Source organism: Echiichthys vipera (genome assembly GCF_963691815.1).
Source record: "Echiichthys vipera genome assembly, chromosome: 22".
Taxonomy (NCBI): Eukaryota; Metazoa; Chordata; class Actinopteri; order Perciformes; family Trachinidae; genus Echiichthys; species Echiichthys vipera.
The window spans coordinates 9,473,587-9,494,266 of record NC_139847.1 but is presented as its reverse complement, the minus strand read 5'-3'; the positions used below and the strand labels follow the sequence as shown (position 1 = coordinate 9,494,266).

The 20,680-nt window shown below is 43.2% G+C and overlaps 1 protein-coding gene across 1 annotated transcript; it reads right to left on the bottom strand.

Moving 5' to 3' along the window:
- Positions 1-1,522: 1,522 nt before the first annotated feature.
- On the bottom strand, positions 1,523-20,656 carry ntn5 (netrin 5). Its single transcript, XM_083937187.1, has 8 exons — positions 20,512-20,656; positions 19,063-19,209; positions 11,637-13,099; positions 10,451-10,639; positions 8,536-8,685; positions 5,973-6,023; positions 5,407-5,487; positions 1,523-5,208 (listed from the first exon to the last, which is right to left on the bottom strand). Exons 3-8 carry the CDS (start codon positions 13,087-13,089, stop codon positions 4,613-4,615), a joined length of 2,520 nt encoding a protein of 839 aa, XP_083793313.1. The 5' UTR covers positions 13,090-13,099; positions 19,063-19,209; positions 20,512-20,656; the 3' UTR covers positions 1,523-4,612.
- Positions 20,657-20,680: the final 24 nt, after the last annotated feature.

The following is a 20,680-nucleotide window of genomic DNA, read 5'->3' as shown; positions in this document are numbered from 1 at the left end:
AGCAGAACGAGCCGCAGGCTTAAGTTGTCTGTTAGTGTCTGTGTAAGTGTGTGTGTTTGGCGAGTTTCAGGATCAAACCCTCATGTCGACAGAGCCTGCACCAATGAGACGACCGCTGACAGGTGCTTCCTGCAGCAACGCAGCAGGTGCTTTACACACGCACACACACACGCACACACACACAAACACACACACTTTTCCCCACCCCCCCCCCGTCCCTGGGACACACAAGTTTATATTATTGTCCATGTGCGGATGTGAGCCGTAACCCTGCACTCTAATGTACATGCTAACTGTTGCTGCTGCTGTTTTTCTTGTGCATCTTACATATAGTTGGTTTAACTTTTACCAGTTTTGGTCACTGCCATTTCTGGTTTCCTAACATTATGCTATTTGTGTGCTAATGCTAACATTACCCCAATCTGAGAACCCATCGGTTATTGTCTAACGGCTCTTTATCCTCTGGGAGCAACGGCCAGAGACGGTTAAGAAGCGAGACGGTTCAACTCAATCATTCCCTGTATTTGTGCCACATGGTTTTCGTCACCGTCCCGCCTCTTTAGGAGACTCTGACCCTGGACACAGATTGAGATTTTTTCACAAGCCACATCCCTCCAGAACATTCTGACTTAAATATGACATTTTTCAGACGGACAGAGCAGGAAAAAAATTAACTTTGTTTTAGAACTTTAGAAAACACTTTTTTTTTTAATGCTAAATAAGTCTGCTAGCTGTGTAAATATCTAATGTTAGCAAAAGACCATATAAATGAATTACATGCATAACTTTTTATCCATCCATATGACGTTCACTACACTTTCAAACCTCAGGAGACAGGAAGTGTATACCATTTGATTCTACTGGCGCTGCCTGAGGTGCAGAATCTTTGTTCTGGTGTAGCCGGGTGCTGGTCATTGTTGACAGTGCAAAGAGCAACTTGAGACGCGAGAATGGTGATGGAGTTAAAGGATGACATCTATACCAGATTGTTTCACAAGTAGCCAGTTTACACCCAGTTAACAGTTTATTTTGTTATCAGCATCAAGCCTTAAACTTCGACGTATTATCACCTTTTAGTTGTTATGGCAAACTACGAAGCAACATTAGCATTAATTTGGATTTGTGTTTCTGGCCATATAACTAACGTAAGCCCAACCGCCATTCTCTTTTTAGCTCTGTGTTTGGTCCCCACCCTCTCCTGAAGGTAATATCTGGCTCTTCTAAATGAGTATACACTGTATAAAAAATGAACATAGCCTCACCGTCGAGGTCCATGATCTCACCTTAATCCAATCGTACTCGCCTACGGGAGTTGCCATGTGGTCAGACTTTGACGCCGCTTAATTTTCTCTTACCGAAAAAGGGCATTGATGTGACGCTGGGGGGAGGGAGATACGTTCATCTGGCTGACGTATACGGAATTAGCCACATTAGCACCAGGGATTAGCGCCTGGGAACTAGGCTAACAGCACACGCTGCTAGATAAACAGGAATGGGAGTCGATGTTGAGTCATTTTTTATTTTCTCACAGGGACGGGATTTTTTTAGAGGGTAGAGACTGACACAGGAGTCAAGTGCAGACAGCCAGCATTTATGATCTATGATTTAAACCAATATTTAACACAACACCATGCCCAGAGATTGTAAAATATCGACCCTCACAGCCCAAATCCTCCCTCTGCTCTAGATTAGCATCTAGTGTGTGTGTCATAAATGGCAGGCTGTATTGCAAGTCATGGAGCAGGTGCAACTATTTAATTAGCATAACAGAGCTAACATTAACACGGTGTGTTCCTAAACCATCTGTTGGTACAGTTGATCGAAGAGCAAACCATCTTGTCACTTATAGTAACACGACCACACGAAGAACCACAGTCCAGGTCCAGATGATGGTGTTAGCATGCTAATCCTGACAACTAGCCTCTGAGGAAAAGTGAGCTAGCTGTCACTCAAGAAGCCACAGCCCTACTTATAATATACCCTACTCATAAACAAAAAAATGTACCCCCTTCAATGTAGTCATGGAGATGAGACCTAAACATACAGACCAGGATGTTTTTTTTGTACCAGGCCTTAAATAGGTTTAATTATGCTGTGAAAACAGCCTGTTTAACATGAGAGTCAATGAGAAATTGCTCTATTATGAAACCTGCACCTAGTGGCCACTCAGGGAACTGCAAGTTTTGGCACTTCTGTATTGGATCAACAGGAAATCGCTGTGGTGGGGGATTGTAAATGACCCACTCTGTTCACCAGCTCGTCGCTAACTGTGTGAGAGTTATTTGGTGCTGGACAGGTAGCATACAGTGGGTTTATCTGAACTTTTGCTTAAATACGCCTTTGCTGGAAATGGCAGTGATGACTGAACCAAATGAAAGAAACTAAAAACCTGACCTGATGAGAACTGCAGGTCATACTTGCACTACAAATAAACCAGCTAAATGTGTTCATATTGGAGGATTTCCCTGGGGATTTTCTTTACTTGCAAAGCTGGGTAAATCTAATTTAAGGGGCCCTAATAAAACAAAATGTCACAGTCACAATCCTGATAGCACAGTATCTGTTCAGTATTTTCTATAGGGACTCTTGTGGTTTGTGTGGGCCCCAAGAAGCTGCCGGAAGACGTTTGTGAAGATATTTGGACCTCAGGAGTTAAACCCCTACAGACACTGTATGTTCAGTCCCACTGAGGGTTCATCAGTCAGCGAGTCTATTTTTCTCTTTTTATTTTCAATCGCAGGCTCCAACGCGGAGGCGCAGCCAATCGCTGACACAGCCGCTACCAAAACAACTTGGCTGCTCAACAAATAAGAGCTCTTCCATCTGTCTTAATATACCAGCACCATTTCCCCTGGGCTATGACGACATATCTCCCAAATGGAAACAGAAGTCATGACGACAGGTCGGACCGATGCTTTTTAGATCCGTATCTGGGCTCCTAACGGTCTATCTGAGGATTCCTATAAGGTTAGAAAATGAGGCTGAGGTTAGTTTGGGCTCCGTGTCAGCTGTCCAATGAGGGAGCAGATTGTAGATAGTGTCCATTTTCCCAAATAAAGTACAGTGTTAGTGCAAAGTACAGTAGATGTGTGTGTGCATGTTTGAGTGAGTGACCTGGAGCTTGTATTACTTTTGTCCTTATGACTGAAAACACATGTGAAGAGTGCAAAAAAAAGGAAAACCTGCACTGGAAATGAGTTTGAGTTGTGGTCATAATACAGATGCTGCACATTGTACATTGTCCATTTTAATTTACAAATTACAGGGTCAACATCTAGTCTTTTTTAACTAATCGGCTGCATCGTGACTGCACTGAAACTATAATTTATAATGTATATCATAAAACATATTTACAATTTATATTTATAATTTATAACGGAGGCCAAATAACTCAAATTAAATGTCAAATAAGTGTTGACTATTAACAGCTGTACATGTCTTGCCAGTTTAAATCTATTTTAATGTGGTACAATTTAAAATAAAACAAATAATTGGTATTACAAGCTACTCTCATTTATCTATTTTATTTATAAAAAGGAGAAATCACATTTTTGAATAAGTTTTGATACAAATTCTGTGTCTTGCGTTATTTATTTATTCTGTTTTTTGTATGTGCGCTACATAGGGATGTACTTATCTGATACATTTGATTAAATTCTGTGTTTATATACATTATATACTTGACCAATTTGTTGCTGCCTTAAGGTTTAGATTTTTTCTAACAAAATGCATGATTTATGATATTAATAACAATTCAGTAAATTTATATTGATGTGTTTATTTCTTACATTTTGTTTAACACAGGTGGGAAAGCAATGTTTACATGAGCCTGAAGCCCTGCACATAAAAGAATGATCCCATCACTTCCACAGGGGGACGCACACAGCTCACTGGTGTCGGGTTGGTACTTATCGTATCAGTGCATCCCTACATAAAGTGATCTAAGAATAAATATGATTCCAACATACTTTTAAAAAAAACGTTATAAGATAAAAAATACTGCGTGGCATTCTAGTCGCAGTTTAGTCAGACTTTAATTGTCCAAAGGTTCTTTAGTAGAAAATATTAAAATTCTTACAGGCACGTCCAGCTGGGAGGAGGCCTCGGGGAAGACCCAGGACCAGGTGGAGAGATTAGATCTCCACACTGGCCTGGGAACGCCTCGGGATCCCCCAGTTAGAGCTGGTTAATGTGGCCCGGGAAAGGGAAGTTTGGGGTCCCCTGCTAAAGCTGCTGCCCCGGCGACCCGACCCCGGATAAGAGGTTGAAGATGAGATGAGACAACTAATATTTGACATCACACCAGTTTTGTTGGTGGAATATTTGTATATTTTCATCATCTGTGAGTTTTGCTCCAGAACGTTGACCTTTTACATACGGACAGCTACTGTACATGAGGAAACGTGTGTGTTTCTTCATGCATTTCAAGCATTTGAACATCAGGTTGAATGTGTTTGTGTGAGGACGCGAAGTGACGTCTGTTTCTCCTGAAACCTTCAGGAAAAAAAAAACGTTTTAAAAATAAAGAGCACTTTCCTCCCCTTGTTCTCTTTTTGAGGGATGAGAGAAAAAAAGGTGGAGGTTAAAAAAATCATCCTGTTTTGTCTCTTTTTCATCCAGGACCTTGAGTAGAGCACACTAGAGTGGGTGCAGTTGGCAAGAGGGTCGCCTCTGTGGGGTTAACCTCTGCGTCCGTGGGAGTGTGTGTGTGCGGCACCGCTAAGGTTTGAGTGACCTCCACTTCCACAGAGTGTGTGTCCACAGTGTGAGGCTCCGTGTGTGTCTCAGTCAGCAGGTGAGGGGGGATGTACCCAGACCGGGGCTCTGTTCGCTCCCTGTGATGGTGGTGCTGGTGGTTGTCGGGGGATTTTGGCGGGCAGCGGCCCCTCATGTCCTGCCCCCGGAATCCCCTCAGTTTGGGGCTCCAGTGTTCCCGCCACTGGAGGGCCAGAGTGGAGCGGTCAGCCACCAGGCGACTCTCCTCAGGGCCCCAGCCCCGCTCACCTTCCTCCGCGCCAATCAGGAGAAAGGTCCGGCCCACGTGGAGGGCGGGGCAACCGCAGCCGAGGTCGCGGTCGGGAACCCAGAGGGACTGGAGGCCCCTGCGAACGCGGGAGGTGGACCCCGTGCGGAAAACAGTTTGGACTGAGATGGAGAACTGCCACCAGGGACCTGAGCGCTCCATCCCTCTCACCTGCACCTTCAGCACTGAGAAAGACAAAGATGCAATCAATATTTTATCATGTTTGAAGTTGTCTTTTTTTATCATTTACATTTTTAAAAAAATCATCAGATTTACAGTAGATTTTGTCAGAGGAAAGAACAAGAAACATGAACAAGTTTGACAGTTTGAGTACAATCTTCTTCTTTTTTTTTTACAAGGTTATAAATAAAGAAAACACCAACCGAAGTCCTTGAGACAATAGGTCTCCAAGTTCATCCTGACTTTAACCTGAGAAGGCTGGCAGTATGATACACACTCCTCCGCTGTAACAGAGAGAGAGAGAGAGAGAGAGAGAGAGAGAGAGAATGCATCAAATGAGAGGGTATCATTTCATAGCAAGCATATCAGCACATGTCTTTTCCCCTAATTACAATATGGCTGCTTCTATTTGTCATCACAGTATCCTGTGACTAACAGATGACCTCGACTGCAGCAGGTGGGACATTCCTCGAGCCGCCACTAGGAGGGAGTGGTTAGCTACCGCCTGAAGAGTTGAAGCAGGGGATTTTTTTTTGTTTTGATGGAGGATAAATTGGTACATGTGGTTAAGAGAGGTAAATATTCTGTTATTATGGCAAAGACCTTATTTCCTTTAAGTGAAAGTAGCTTAATCTTAATCTGATTTAATAGAAATGAACATTTTATTCTAGCACCTTTCAAACGAGTTAAGCAAAAGAAGAAGAAAAAAAAACGCCAGAACAAAATATACAACGTGACCAGATGTAATCCAGTCTGTTAATTCACTCACCTATGCTGTACTGAGGTTGGTACACCGGGGTCGGAGCGACCTCTTGAATTCCTGCAAACATAAACACAGTTTCAGACAGGTTACAGGGACAGATACCCACATGAGCTGTCAGGTTGTTGCAGAGTGTGTTATGTGTGCTATGCCTCTCGGTGCGTGGGGCATGTCTGCGCAGAAGATAAGCAAGTGTCAAAAACGTGCGTGTGTGGTCCTTTTACGGCCTAGAAAACACACTCACTCTTAAACGCGGATACAAACTTTACTTTTGGTAATTTAATAAGGTCAAACGATCCCTTCTCGTGTGCTTTTGTCTCAAACATTAAACAGAGTGTAATAAAGTTGGCTCGACTCTTCCTGTGAACTGTCCTGTGCATATATTTTCCAGACGTCTTGTAAAAGTGTGTGTGTGACAGTGCTGCCATATTTTACCACGTTCACACTCCGCCCCCCTCCCCCGCCCGTCTCTGTCCTGTCCTCTCTGACACAACTGGGCCAGTGACACCCTACACCCCCACTTTTAAAAGACAGGAAGGTGCTGTCTGTTTGTCCGTACAGTATATGTGAGGGGTCAACATTAGGTAAATGCAGTACACTTGTGTGAGCAGGGCTTGGATTTGTTTAATTCTTTTTTAGATAGTATACGATACCTTAGCTTTCTTACCGATACTAATGTACATTTTTTTATTTTCCCTTTTTTTATCTAATAAAATACACCACATTTTTTCAAATATTAAACACAAGCAGTCCTACACAAACTTTGCCTTAAAGCTGTAATCCGAAAGAATTGAGATACGTTGTTTCTAGCGGCCGCTTTGGCGGTAAGATGTAACTGCAGGCGAGCCTCTGGGACTTCATCTCCCAGAGTTCCTTTGGCGTGGGAAAGTCGTGTTGTCGCAAAGTAGCAAATGCAAGTGCTTGCATTAGTGGGTCATATATTCAATCATCATTGTTTTAACTCATTCTTTGATGGATAGGAACTTAACAGACAATTAACTAGATGAAAATCTTACGGACTATAACTTTAAATGTGGGGTCAAAAGCTGAGATGACGGATAATGAAATGCGGTAAGCTAACGTTAGCTAACATTTGTTACGTTTAGCTGAGCTTTTTTCCATCGTGGTTGGATTTATATTCACCCTCATTATGTGGAATAACTAACTTAATTATCAAGATGTTACTTCATCAGCATGTTTATTTTTTGTTTAGATAACAACAAGGAAACGTTTAGTTTTGTCTCAAGCTAAGGTTAGCCATGGCTATCTCACCAGCTAGCTTTGCCATCATATAGCTCTCTTGCTTTACTTTTTTCTCTCAATCTTGAAAATATATACTACGTCTTTTCTTTTGTAAGGAAGGACAGCAGAGTATTTAATTCTGCCAACTCCATGTGCTGTTCAAGGTGTGGATAAAAGGGTTCAGTGGGAGCTAACGTTTAAGTTTAGCCTGCTCGCTGCGTGCATTTTGGCCTGTCTGAGAGAGAAGAGGAGGCGAGGTGTTAGAGGTGATGTTAGGGGGTAAGAGATGCTATACATAGCCTGAGATGGTCTGGCAGTAAAAACAAACAAGGTTTTCTTTCACTCACTTCTTTCACTGGGAGAGTTATGAGTCTGTGCCCTGTGATGGGGGTCGTTTTTGAGCTGCACAACAGGTGTGAAGCCCGTCGTCGCTAGCTCCCTATGTCACCTGATTGGGGCTTACGCAGCGTCAGTGCCTGTGTAGTTGGCGGCACTCGTGCGATTAGCCGTGGAAGTTCACGTGGATTAGCGCTCATGGCCGAGGTTCGGTTCTGGCCAGGCACGAAGATATGAGTGGCAACAATCCACTTGATCTGACACTGATCCCTCATCAGCTGGAGATGAGGTTTCCCTGTAGCGGTCAGCTCATGTTAAGGCTGCTATGGAAACCGTCTCTAGGGATGATGAAAAGGGGACGCGCTAGGAGATTGGGCCAAATTAGTCCGGACAGCAGCGGCCCCTTTTATACTGAGCTACGACTTGATAAAGGCTTAGAGAGCTTGATAGGAGGTTTAATCCATTTAGGCCACAAACAAATGAGGTTGAAGGAGAAATTAAGAGGTCACTTTGTCATGACTGACAACAAACTATTAAAAGTGTGATATATATGAGCAGGGTGGCACGCAGGCAATGCAGAGAGAACATTTCTTTAAGCTAAGACTCATAATCCATATTAAAACAAGTCCTCAGGCATCTGATCTGACATTCCTATGATATAGTTTTTGATCTGCCCCCTCCATGGTAACGGTTTGGTTAAATTTAAACAACTGAAACTTGAATTTAAAAAAGACATGCAGTCATTGTCAAGAGAAAAAAGCTTTGAGGGGGACTTCCTCTCCAGATGTTTTTTTGCACTAAAACATCACGCTACTTATGCTTTTGGCTCCCAAAGAGAACATCCATTATTTACTCACTCATATCTTTGTCAAACTTAGATCATTTTAACGTTTGCACAAATAACTAGAGCCAAAGCTGTCATTTTACTGAAAAGGTTAGTCTCTGTATAATAACTGACTCTTATTCTGAACGTTAATACTAGGACTTGACTTACGTATGCAGGGCCGCAGAGGAGACTTGCCCTGTTTGTATCCCGGCGCACAGCGGTTACACCTGAGGCCCGTCACCCCTTCTCGACACAGGCACTGACCTGACGTCTGGTTACACCAGCGACCCACTGCTCCCAAAGGATGGCACTGACACGCTGGAAAAAAGGGAAATGGGATTAAAGATAGGGCCTGAAGTAGCAGAAGTAACAATGGTTAATAGTTGTTTTGTTTTTTTGAAGCACTTGGGGGTAGCAAAACGGTACGTGTTAGCAAACAGATGCGTAATTTACAAAATTTGAATTGATTGGAAGTTGTGTCCATCTGACAACAACATTCAACCGACTATAATCTCTGTTTTGGTCTCCACCAGCTCCTGAGGGAAATATTTGGCCCTTTTGTTTTCATGCATCGTCTCTTTTCCGGGAAAGTTCTGATCACATTCCCACCTTGAAGCTGCCGAGTCGGGTGACGATTTTTGCGTGATTATTGAAGAAACCCTCATTTACCATGACATCAAATTTTGATACTGAAATAACGCTTCAAGCTGATTAAAAGAAGTCGTCTGTGGCCTTCTCAGATACCCAGTAGAGGTTTTCAGCGGCCCGTTGTAGACTTCACAGGGGAACTTCCACATGTGAATGTTTCATATCTATGAATATGAAAAGGAAACAACAAGTAACTGTATTCGGTTGAGTTGCCCTGGCTTTGTGGAGAAGACCGCATCGAGTTGTGACAAAAGAGAAACAAGCTAAAAATATATTAAGCAAAAATTTGTGTCGAAGTCTGACTCCACAAAAGACAGTAAACAGGATTAAGGAGACCATCCATCAGTGACGGGAGGTTAATCCTGCATCCGTCCTGAGAGTACGTCCTTGAGCAAAGACCCCTACAAACACCATAAAGGCTATTTTGTAGTTGTCTTGTCGGGTAAACAAGGCAAAGACAAATTCCCCCATACAGCTATCAACTGAATGCCACATGATGGCAGGGATGAGTGGATCCCAATCGCATATCTAAAATCATCTCTTATCGGTTTTCCCCTCAGTGTTGACTGCTGTAATGCTGTATAATGATTACTGCCTGGATTTGCTATGGTTTACATCGTAAAGCTTTTTCATATACCACTCCTATCACAGGATAAGTGACGAGAGAAGACAGATAGAGAAAGGAAGCTGCACTTAAGCGGTTCTGTTCACACTCTCGTAATATTTACATAAATCCTTACAATGGGTCTAAACAACCTGACCGGAGAAAATGAGTAATTGAGCTCTGAAGAGAAATATTGCATCAATACATTAAAGCTGAGACGTAAGATGTAGCTGATGTAGGTTTTTTCACCCTCTTGCCTGTGTGTCAAGCTCAAAGAGGGCCCCTTACCTTTGGATATATTAGGCCCGTGGTCGAGCGTCCACATGGGCATGCCAGAGTGTCACAGTCACTTAGGACATGTGACCAGTCAAAGGTCAGGGGTCACGGCAGATGCCAACCGGCGGTAACAATGGCGATACAGGTGGCAGCTCAGTGAGTATTTTTGTGTGTGTGTGTGTATCAACTAACGGGAATAGTTGTCCACTCTCACAATGTAACCACCCCGTAAACACTTCTGTACGTGAATGCACACGCAGACACGCATGCATTCAAACTGTCAGACAAACGCCGTCTCTCAGGCTTTTCATCTTCCTGGAATGCAAAGTTAGTTATTTAAGATTCACCCATGCATATGCACACACACACACACACACACACACACACACACACACACACACACACACACACACACACACACACACACACACACACACACACACACACACACACACACACACACACACACACACACACACACACACACACACACACACACACACACACACACACACACACACACACACACACACACACACACACGTAGTGACTAACGTTGGCAGGCCTTGCGGTTGTTCAGAGGCTTGCTGTTGTCGCGTGTGTACCCGTTCTGGCAGTACTGGCAATGGCGTCCGGCCGTGTGGTGGCGACACTTCTGACACACGCCACCGCTGCGCCGGCCCGACTGCTGAAACACCTCCATGCTGAAGCGGCACTTGTTTGAGTGGCCATTACACTCGCAAGCTGGACAAGGGAGAGAAATAATAAACATCCGTGAAGAGACCGCTCATCAACAAGAAATTGCATCCAATGTTTTGGATTGGTTCCTTTTTTTTAATGGGTAACTTTCAGGTTGAGGGGTTCAGAAACACAAGAGGAACTCTGTTTATCCTGATAGGAACAAAAGATAATGCAGAACCTATATGTAAATATATTGGGTTACTCCAGCTCCTCTGCCGCAGGGGAATAGTACAAAGCGGCGCCCGGTGTCACAGCATCTTCATTACTGACTAACAACGAAACAGACCCCACCAGTTACACACAGATGCTTTAAAATAGCTTGTCCATATCATCGCTACATTCATTAAGTAACCAATGTGAGCTAAAGTTACAATTCATGACATGGTGCTCATCTTGGAAAGTGTTAACGTCTACTGGTTACTGTACTGGTTAAACACATGACATTCGGTTTACTTGTCATGAGAAGCAGCCTGTAAAAACAGATATATAGTTTCTTCTGTGGCTCTGGAGGATAAAATAACCCTGATGATGTCATCTCAACCTGGACTTGGAGACACATTTAAAACAGAAAGCCTGCGTTACAAAATGTCACTGCGGAGTTTGAAACACACGGGGGTTTCAGGGAAGGTTTAATGAAAGACACTATCTGGTTACATTATATGAAATGTGGGATCTGTTTTTATACTAGTAACAGTCAGGATATCTTGTTTCTGCTGAGATTGTTTTACCAATTTTATTTAAAAAAAAAAAAAGTCCCTCTCTCTTTAGGTTTTATGCTAAATTGCTGGAACTCCACTTAAATGGATCAGGAGAATTTACAGTGCATACATTTGTTGAAGAGGAAGAAATACACATATGAATAAATAAAACACACTCACATTTTCACATTTACACTCCCCCATTCTGTTGGCTTGTGTTTATTTGTTATCTAAATATATATAAAACATGACAAACAATTTATTTTCATAATTTCGTTTTAGCAACGGGATGCAGGACTCACCGACACAGGGGTTTGGGTGCGTGGGTGTAGCTCGATGCCACGGTCTGTCGCAGTAGAAATCCTCGCACACATCACAGTCCGGCCCCGCCGTGTGATGCTCGCACATGCACACTGCCTGGCCCGCGTCGTCACGTCGACACCTGGAAGCGTGCCCGTTACATTTGCACCTGCCGCCAACTTGCAGGTCTGAGAGGGCCAGAGGAGCTCGGACAGCAGAGGGTGGGGCCACCTGCAGGTTCCTGGAGCTGTGTTTTGTGTTCAGATTATTGTTCCTCCTCTTCCTCAATTCCCGCCCCTTGTTGTTTCTGTTGCGCCCCTCAACTGTCCAATTACAACCTCCATTTGGGCAAGGTAGCCAATGATTGTTTTCCTTTTTGCGGCCACGCCCTCTGGCTTTCCCGCCTTTCTTTGAGGAAGCGAGTGTGTCTGTGCTAAAACTATCCCCCCCTTCTTTGCTGGTGACATTGTGTTCATCTTTGTCTTGACCTGACCCTTTATAATGACCCTTCCTTCCATGTTTCTCCACCTTCTCTCCTTTGTTCCTCCCCCTTATTTCTGAGGTTTTTGTCTCCCTCTCAAAAAATGCCAGTATATTATCTGTGTTGTCAACCTGATCTCCACTGCGCCCCTTGTTGCCCGATCTCCACCTCAGAAGCCCAGTCCCTCTGTCATCTTCTGCACCATCACGCCATCGCGCATCCTCTTTACTATCAGAGTTAGTCCCCTTGGCGGTTTTGGACACCTGGTGGAAGACAACACGGATGTCCGTGGCTGTCACCCAGTCCTGGAGGGTGTGGCTGTAGTCAAAATCAGGAGAGGATGGCCGTCCGTCCAGGGTAGAGAAGGCCAACACCATGCCACCCCTCTGTTTTTGCAGGGGGCGGGGGTCTGAGCAGAGGGGCTCCGTCTCCTGGTGCCTTGTCTGGGCCACGGTCTGGGAGGGAAGCCCAAAGTTTCCGAGGCAGTCATTGGAGTAGTGCTGCATTGGCCTCCAGGTGCGCCCAAAGTCCATCGACTTGAGGATGGAGATGGAAATTGGGTCTGATGGTTCCCCCTGTTGACAAAACTGCAAACTTATGTAGGTGATCTCAAAACGGCGGCCCAGAGGTAGCGTGATGACCCATTCTCCGGTGTCAGGAGCTCTGTGGGCCATCCAGCAGGTGAGGTTGTGGGGGTTGTGGAGGTCTGTCAAGGTGGTGATGTTGCTGTCATAATCAAGCCCCTGTAGCGAGTGACTAGCATTGGCTGGGACGCCGTAGGCGCCGTTTATAAACTCCGACAGGCAGTGACGCGGGCGGCCGTCCAGGTAGTAGCAGGGGTCATGAGGCGAAGTCCAGCTCAACGGGGTGTGGTAAAGGGAAGAGGAGACAAGGGATGGAGGAAGGAAAAGGAGTAGAAGGAAAACAGGGAAGAGCGAGGTGGAGGGGGGAAGGGAAAAGGGCAGGAACATCATGTCATCGAGCCTGTGGAAGAAAAAGAGATGATTTTTAAGAGAAAACCATGGGAAGTAGATCATAAAACAAAAAAAAACACAAACTGATTGATTTATATGAGCTGCATTTGAAGCCAAAGAAGAAATCTAAGATAGACCACCTGTGCCTTTATTGAAAACACACTATACCAACTCACTACATCACTTCAACGGCACCTTATTGGCTTTCGGTAGATGCCAGTAAAGATCTCATCCCATAAAAATGTAATCCCGATCTTCACAGTAGTGTCGGCCACTGGTTTGAACCCCCGACCTTGACAGCCTTTAAGAACATATTTTTCTTAAAGCTCCCCTCAAGAAGAGTGTTCGAGTGCGGGTGAAGAAGGGCGCGCACCCAGCGGGTCTGTCTGAAATGACAAAAAACATGCCCGACAGCTGGGGCTAAACCCAGAGCTGGACCACATCCATCACGTTTATGGCTCTCCTTTTCAAATCACTTTACCGTCGGTCGGGGCTGCAGGCGAGCGAGGGGCCTGAGCATGAGCGGTGTGAAGTGCTATTGAGCAGAAAAGAGCGCATGAGAAAAGAGACAGAGTGCAATGAGGGAAGGGAAGGAGAGAAGTTGGAGATTAGTCGTGAGGATGGTAGGAACTGATTTATGTGTGTTCGCCTTGAGCCCCTACATGGGTACTTCCGTGGTAAAGACAAACACGGACTTGTGTACGTCTGCTGTATGAACAAATCCCTTCCCGTCTCTTGCAACTGGTGATGAGTGTAATTTATTCCTCTGTCAAGATCTGATACCCGAGAGCGTTAATTTTGGCATGTGGACAAAACGAACAATGCATGTGCTTTGTCTGGAAGCAGTGATTTATTGTTTTTACCGCTCGCATGAAGCCCAGAAGCGCATTCCACAACAAGCACTTCTTTTATTTGTCTCTCGCGAAGAAAGTCCGACACCTGCCACTTTTACTTTTATGAATTCTTGTTTCCTTCCTTCTTATGAGAGACTGTCCATTTTCCCATCAATGACTACCTACCTTCCACCTTTTCAAACAACTTTCCCCCTCTGCTCTTCCGTCTCCCTGTCCTTCTATCACCTGCCCCCTTCATTCTGTTCTGGGAATATTCTTAACTGCTGCGAGATTAATGATGCCCTAACAAGCGTTTGACACTGACAGCAAAGTCAGCAGGGCTGCATAAACCAAACCCGTAGGAGAGGACGGGGCTGAGATCCTCTCCGGCCTCGTCATCCCGCTCAATTAGCCAACGACCGAAATATGAGGCTTCCCTCTGGGACCACACAGCTCTGAGGGGCCTGCGAGGAGGCCGTGGCATTCCCTCGAGCTGTCCCGGACAAACTGCTCTGCTCCTGACCTCCAAAAAAAGCAAAAGACCTGCCGCAAAGCAGATTGACCGAACCTGCTCGAGGACAAAAGCAAAGATCAGGCGTATTGAGCGACGCTTTTTTGGTGGTGTTGCTACAGGAAACGCTACAAGCAATGACAGTGCAGTGATGAGCGGTCCGACTGTGACCCTTGTGCCACCAAGCCGCATTCCTGGAGTCCAGAATGCCTCGGCTGGTCATTCCTGACGTGTCGAGACATGCCCCACGGGAACCTGAACGCACTGATAAAAAGCAGGACTTAAGGATAAGTTGATCGGATGATTAATTAGGTCTCGGGTTTCATTTTGGTGTCAGTGCTCCGGCTGCATAAGAAGGGAAGGCTGTCAGGGATTATGAGCGAGGTAAAGGTTAGCAGAGGATTCAGGGAAGTGGTGGAAATATTCGCTCTGGGTGAGGAATGAAGAGCGAGCGTAGGCGGGCGGGGGGCTCAGGGTTGGGATGAGTGAAACACAAGGCTAGAGGAGAAAGGGGCGGTTGTTTAACATTCCCATGACATGCACTTGCTCTTGTCTTTGTCACATTACATGACTAATTAAACATTGGCCCATTACAACCACTCTGATAAATGGACGCTCATCTGAGAGAGGCCCTTGAGGTTTTTAATATGCCCCGCTAGGCCGCATCCAGACTCTCTCTTCTGCCGAAACCAGATCATCTGGCACCGCCACCGTAACAACCGGATATGTTTCGACGTTTTTTTTTCCTCTGCTGCTTTCTATAAATTCACACAAGCGGGGTGTCGGAAGAACATGTTGAAGACGATTCCTTGTCAAGTGCCATTCGACGGGGACAAAGTGCAATCGCGAGTCAATTCTTTTGTCAATGCAACGACTATATAACATGTTTAAAAGAGGCCATCACACCCTTTTTTTCTCTCCCAGAAAACCTGAACATGAGATCTAACTTAACAAAAATAACCTCCAAAGAATAAAGATATGCTTCCATTTTGAAAACATTACATTTTGAAGTGACTTGGCAGCAACCTCTGTCTTTTCAAAAAGCTTATACAGCCAAAATAGTGGTAAGATGAGATCAACATCTCCGGCGGGTGATCTTTAGAAGCAGCTATGCTTGGCTGGCAAGGGGCTGGAAAAATACTTGCTGACAACCTGGGGGCATGTTTACAGCATAGTCCGACAGAGGAGAGCGAGCAGAGCGACGCTCATGTTCGTGTTCTGCAGTCCCCCCCGTTTCCTTAATGCCATTCAACTTCTATTCTTCACGGCGCTGAAATGTGTCTGATGAATGTCAGGAAGAGAATCAAATCCATCATTTTATGAATTGGTAAAAGGTGAAATAAGAATTTGTGTGTGTGTATATAATTTGTGGATATATATATATATATATATTATAGGTGATATAACAAACTCACCTCTGCTGGAAGTTTTTAATTGTCTTACAACTTTTAATAATATGATTTAATGCTGATAAATACTTATGTGATCTAGATTAACTGCAAATATAAAATATCCATCCTTTTCATCCGTGCCCTATGAGTCAGTATTATACTCACTAGTACCATATTTTTAAGCGTATTTTTAAGCGTATTTTTAAGCGTATTTTTAAGCGTATTTTTAAGCGTATTTTAAGCGTATCTCGGGGTTATTGGAGAGAAAATGGGATTCCATTGAGAAAAGATAAATAGTTTATTGTCATTGTCTCATGCAGTACAACATCACTCACTCATCATTCACTTCACTCCAAAGGAGCAATAAAATACATATATACACAAACCAATAATAGCAATAAATAGTAAAATACATTCATAAAAGTCCTTAAAATATAATTATCTGAGATCAGACAAGATGCAGGAGGAAGCATGTTTTTGTTTGTTTGTATCTATGTTTCCCCGTGCTCTCCTACTTTTGTGTCTATTTGTTTTTTTCTGATTGCTGTTTTTTGGGTCATGCATTTCTATATTTGTTTACTATATTATGTATTTATCTACTGCATATCTTCTGTGGACTTCTTAATGGCTGTTCCAGGACGAAATAGTAAGGAACATAATGAAATGAGAGTGAAATCTGAACAACAAGGAGGAGCGATGTGGGAATTTATCAGTTTTCACCAATAAATTTACACTTTTAGAGCTTTATGCTGTCATTTATTGTGATTTAGTGGGGAATCGGGACCTTAAGTTATGACGATAAAGCTCTGGTGTGTGTGGTATTCTCCCTTGCTACCTGTTAACTCTCCTTGGCCTGTTCACACTTTGGAGCTGTGGGCCCGTGTGGGTCTGGAGCTGTTCTGGTGAGCAGATGAGCTGGATTTGGCGTGTCTCACACGTTTTAACATTCCTCGTCATGGGCAGCAGCTCTGGCCAGCAGGACCAAGGCAGTGGCACATGTTCGATTCAAATTGCTTTACTACTTAGTGATGAGTTTCAAACAGTGGTTTGTACAAATAAACACAGTTTTCTATCAGGCCGATAGAGTCGCTGGGAAGATTTCCCAGGGTTCAACACTGCAGCTCCGCTCCAACACACAGAGCCTTTAAATAAATATGATCAATTACATAATCTCTCTCTACATGTTTGAAGCTGAACAGAGGCACCTGTTGGTGCATGTTACCACACTGACACCTTTGTTAATTTGCAATTGTCCTCAGCCGGTCAGAAATACAACACTGGGCTTTCGGGGTGAGAAGAGAGAGGCTACGTATGCGGTCTGTATTCTCCAACTGCATTCCTGCCTGCACAGTTGAAGCCCATCTGTGTGTTATTCCACACGGAGCAGATTCCACGAGTTCTGTTTTAGGTGTAATAATCTAATTTTAGTGGGGCAGTCCGGGGAAGTGAAAGCCACAGACAGCACAAAATGGATTATCACTGCTTGTATCTTTAGCTAAAGGCCTCTGTCCTTCCCGTTTGCACCTCCAACAAACTGTCAATCCGGTGCATGTGCGGGGCCCCCCAGGGGCCAACTGCACCTCCTCGCACACATGGAGGGGTCTCTCTGCCTCTGCGTTGACCCATAAGCCCTGCTTACTTCATTTTTGAATAATAAAACACATGTTACCCACTTGATATTTAAAAGTTTCCTGTCAATCCCCCCTCCCCTTTTACAGCCTCACACAAGTTGGCAAGACGCTCTCCGGCAGCTCCGGCTTCACATGTTGATATTGAAAAACAGATGGAAATGAAATCATTGTGATTTCATGTTGCAGTCACGCCAAAGACAACCTCGGGCATGATGGAAATACAAATGGGGCCTCCGGCTGTAATTGTGTGTCAATTAAATCCACAAAATGTCATACAGGGGGTTAATAAAGAGGGAAACTAAGCACGGATTTACTGCAGGGCGGCACCCTTTTATGAGCACAAAAACTAATAAAAAGCTCCCATGATATTTGTTGGCTTATTTATTATTAAAATGATTTCATAAAGGAAATAAACAACAGCCTGTTTTTAAATAAATAAATAAAAAACAACAGCCAGGCACACAAAAGGCCCCAACTGTGAAACTGCATGAGTTTGAAACTTCAGACCCTATATCCTACAAAGAAATGAGCAATCCCCCTTATATGTCTATTAAAGCAAATACGGTATATTTTCTCTTGGGTACGAGTGCTGCAAAGGGATTTTTAGGAAACTAATGAACTACAGACGGGCCTGAAAAGAAAAACAGCCCGCGGTCACACGCAGTTTTTGGGGCGTTTGCATTTAATAGAGCCCGGGAATAATGATTCACGTGCCCTCGGTTCATTAAACATCAATGTTTATCATATTTAGGCTGATTACTTTGGCAAGAGCTAACAGAGGAGCCCGCCGCCTAATTGCCTCCATTCTGCGCAGCTAATTGCACTTGTTAAGCACAAATGACCTGCAGTCAATGAGGAGCAATACTATTTACAGTGCGAGGCTATCTCAGTTTCATCTAACAACTTTATTCACATGTTCATTTCTTATATTTTCAGGTTTTATTTTTTATTCAATCCGCAGCACAATGACACACATCCAACATGTGCGTAATACAGCTTATTATATCATTACGGTTGTCCCAGCGGCAACATGCAGTTACTATTTGTGTAAAACATTATTAAAGGTAATGAGTTAAAAGGAATTCAGTGTATTTTAGAGTTAAAAGGCCAGCTTTGTATTTGTTTTTACATTATTTAGCATTAAGGAAACAATTTACAAAACATAAAGAAATACAGCAGACGTATTTGGCCTGTAGTGTAATATCGGCATGCACTAAAATCAATCATATAAAGTTGAAATAAATGTAAATAACCACATATTTGACTAAAAATATGTATTTGAACCAGTGTGATACACGCATACACACTGAATGCCCATGGATAAGTTGAAATCAGAAATATAATTTGACCCGTTTGGTCAATTATTTCTTTACACCAGAAAACACAACGTGATAAATGCTCTTTTTTCACATTTTTTTCAAATACATTTCAGTGAATTTCTGCTTTCCTTTCCCTCGGTAATAATAACACAAGATCACGCACTTTGCGGCTCAATTTCTTCTCTTTACGCGCGACTTGAACGTCACATCCCAAACACCTCATGTCGCACACTAACAGAGTCCAGAGGCAATAAACTTCGTGGAAGAGGAAGGAATAAATCAGCTCACCATGTGCGTCCCAGTGATTCTCCTTCTGCTCACTTCTCCGGATCATTAAGAGAAGCGCATGCAGCAAGTGTCCGGACATCCAGCCCCAGCGCGTCTGCAGAGGAGCGGAGCAGAAGACAGACCTACCGAGAGGGGGCAACACACCGGCTGCAGGAGGAGGAGGAGGAGGAGGAGGAAGATAAATGAACGGGATCAGCAGGGAGGTGCGTCTCTCCATATAGTAACTGAAGTGAGCCAAGTGCTCCCACCTCCAGAGGAACCACAGCGCTTTGACGCACAGCGCGCTTCTGCCAAACTAACTCACATGGCAAAATGCATCAAACCCAAACAATGACCTTATTTTCTTTTTAAATTGAGTAGAATATGCTGATAAAGCTGAATAATTAATTTCCCGTTGAGCTAAAGCTGATCCCCCTGACTGATAACTCGAGCTTATTCCTCCCTAATTTAACGTTTTGTCTATAAATTAGTAAATTGTGTAAAATGCCAAACTTATTTCAACCAAAGTCTAATGCCCCAATCAAATATTTACCTTTTGTTGTGAAAATAGGTTGTAACTTAATTAATACAATAATGGAAATACATAATATTGATTTAAGTTACTTTGTATATTCTGATTTTACATAAACATATGATCTGCTAATTAAAAAAAAAGATGCACAGAGGGAATACTTTTACTTTTGATACTAACTGTAAGTACAACTGTCAGTGCATGACTTTCAATTGTAATGTTACATAGTTGTATCAATAATAATAATAATAATATTAATAGTAATAATAATAATAATAATGGGGACATTTTTATAATTCATTTGATCTTTTTTTCAGGTTATTTCAGCTTTTATTTAAAGCCCCTGAACATGCAAATTTCTTGACAACATTAAACATTTGACTAAATAAGCAACAGTAGAAGTTGAAGTTTGGATCAGTTTTATTTCTATCTTTATGTATATATATATATATACACATCTACATCAATGAAATGCCAGTTTAAATGTCGCTCAATCCTGATTGGTGCAGGGAGTTTGTGACATCAGCTTGTTCCCACTGAACCTACTTAAAATCAGCTGGAAGAGCTCTGACAAATATATATAAATATAAAAATCTCTCAAACAAAAACAAAAACAAAAACAAAACGGTTTTAACTTTGGCAGAAATCTTGTGTTCGTGTAGAGTCCTGTTGCTCACAGTAAGAAGCTGATAAAATAAAGAAGTTTCCGGGGCCTTTAAGTGTAAATCAATACTTCTTGTAACATTAAAGTCACCTGATGACATACTGAGTATAACAATTGATCTGAAAATACACTATTTTACTGTTTTTGCTCTTACAAACTCTGGAGAAAATCAGACAAACCAATGTCAACACACTTGAGCTGAAACAGTTTCTTCCTCTTTAAAAGAAAACTAGAATTGTAGGATTTTTTTATTCTAACCTGGAGGAGATCTTACCTTCAGGTTTATTACCAGTGGCGGGAAAATTGAGGACACAGAGGAAAGCCAGTTGTAATATGCTCTTATCGTATCGTCCAGGCCAGGATCTCACCCTCCAGTGTGCTCCAATTATCCCTCAGTGGAATAAGAAAAATGGTTGAAGTTAATTGGCTGGAGTGGATCGTTC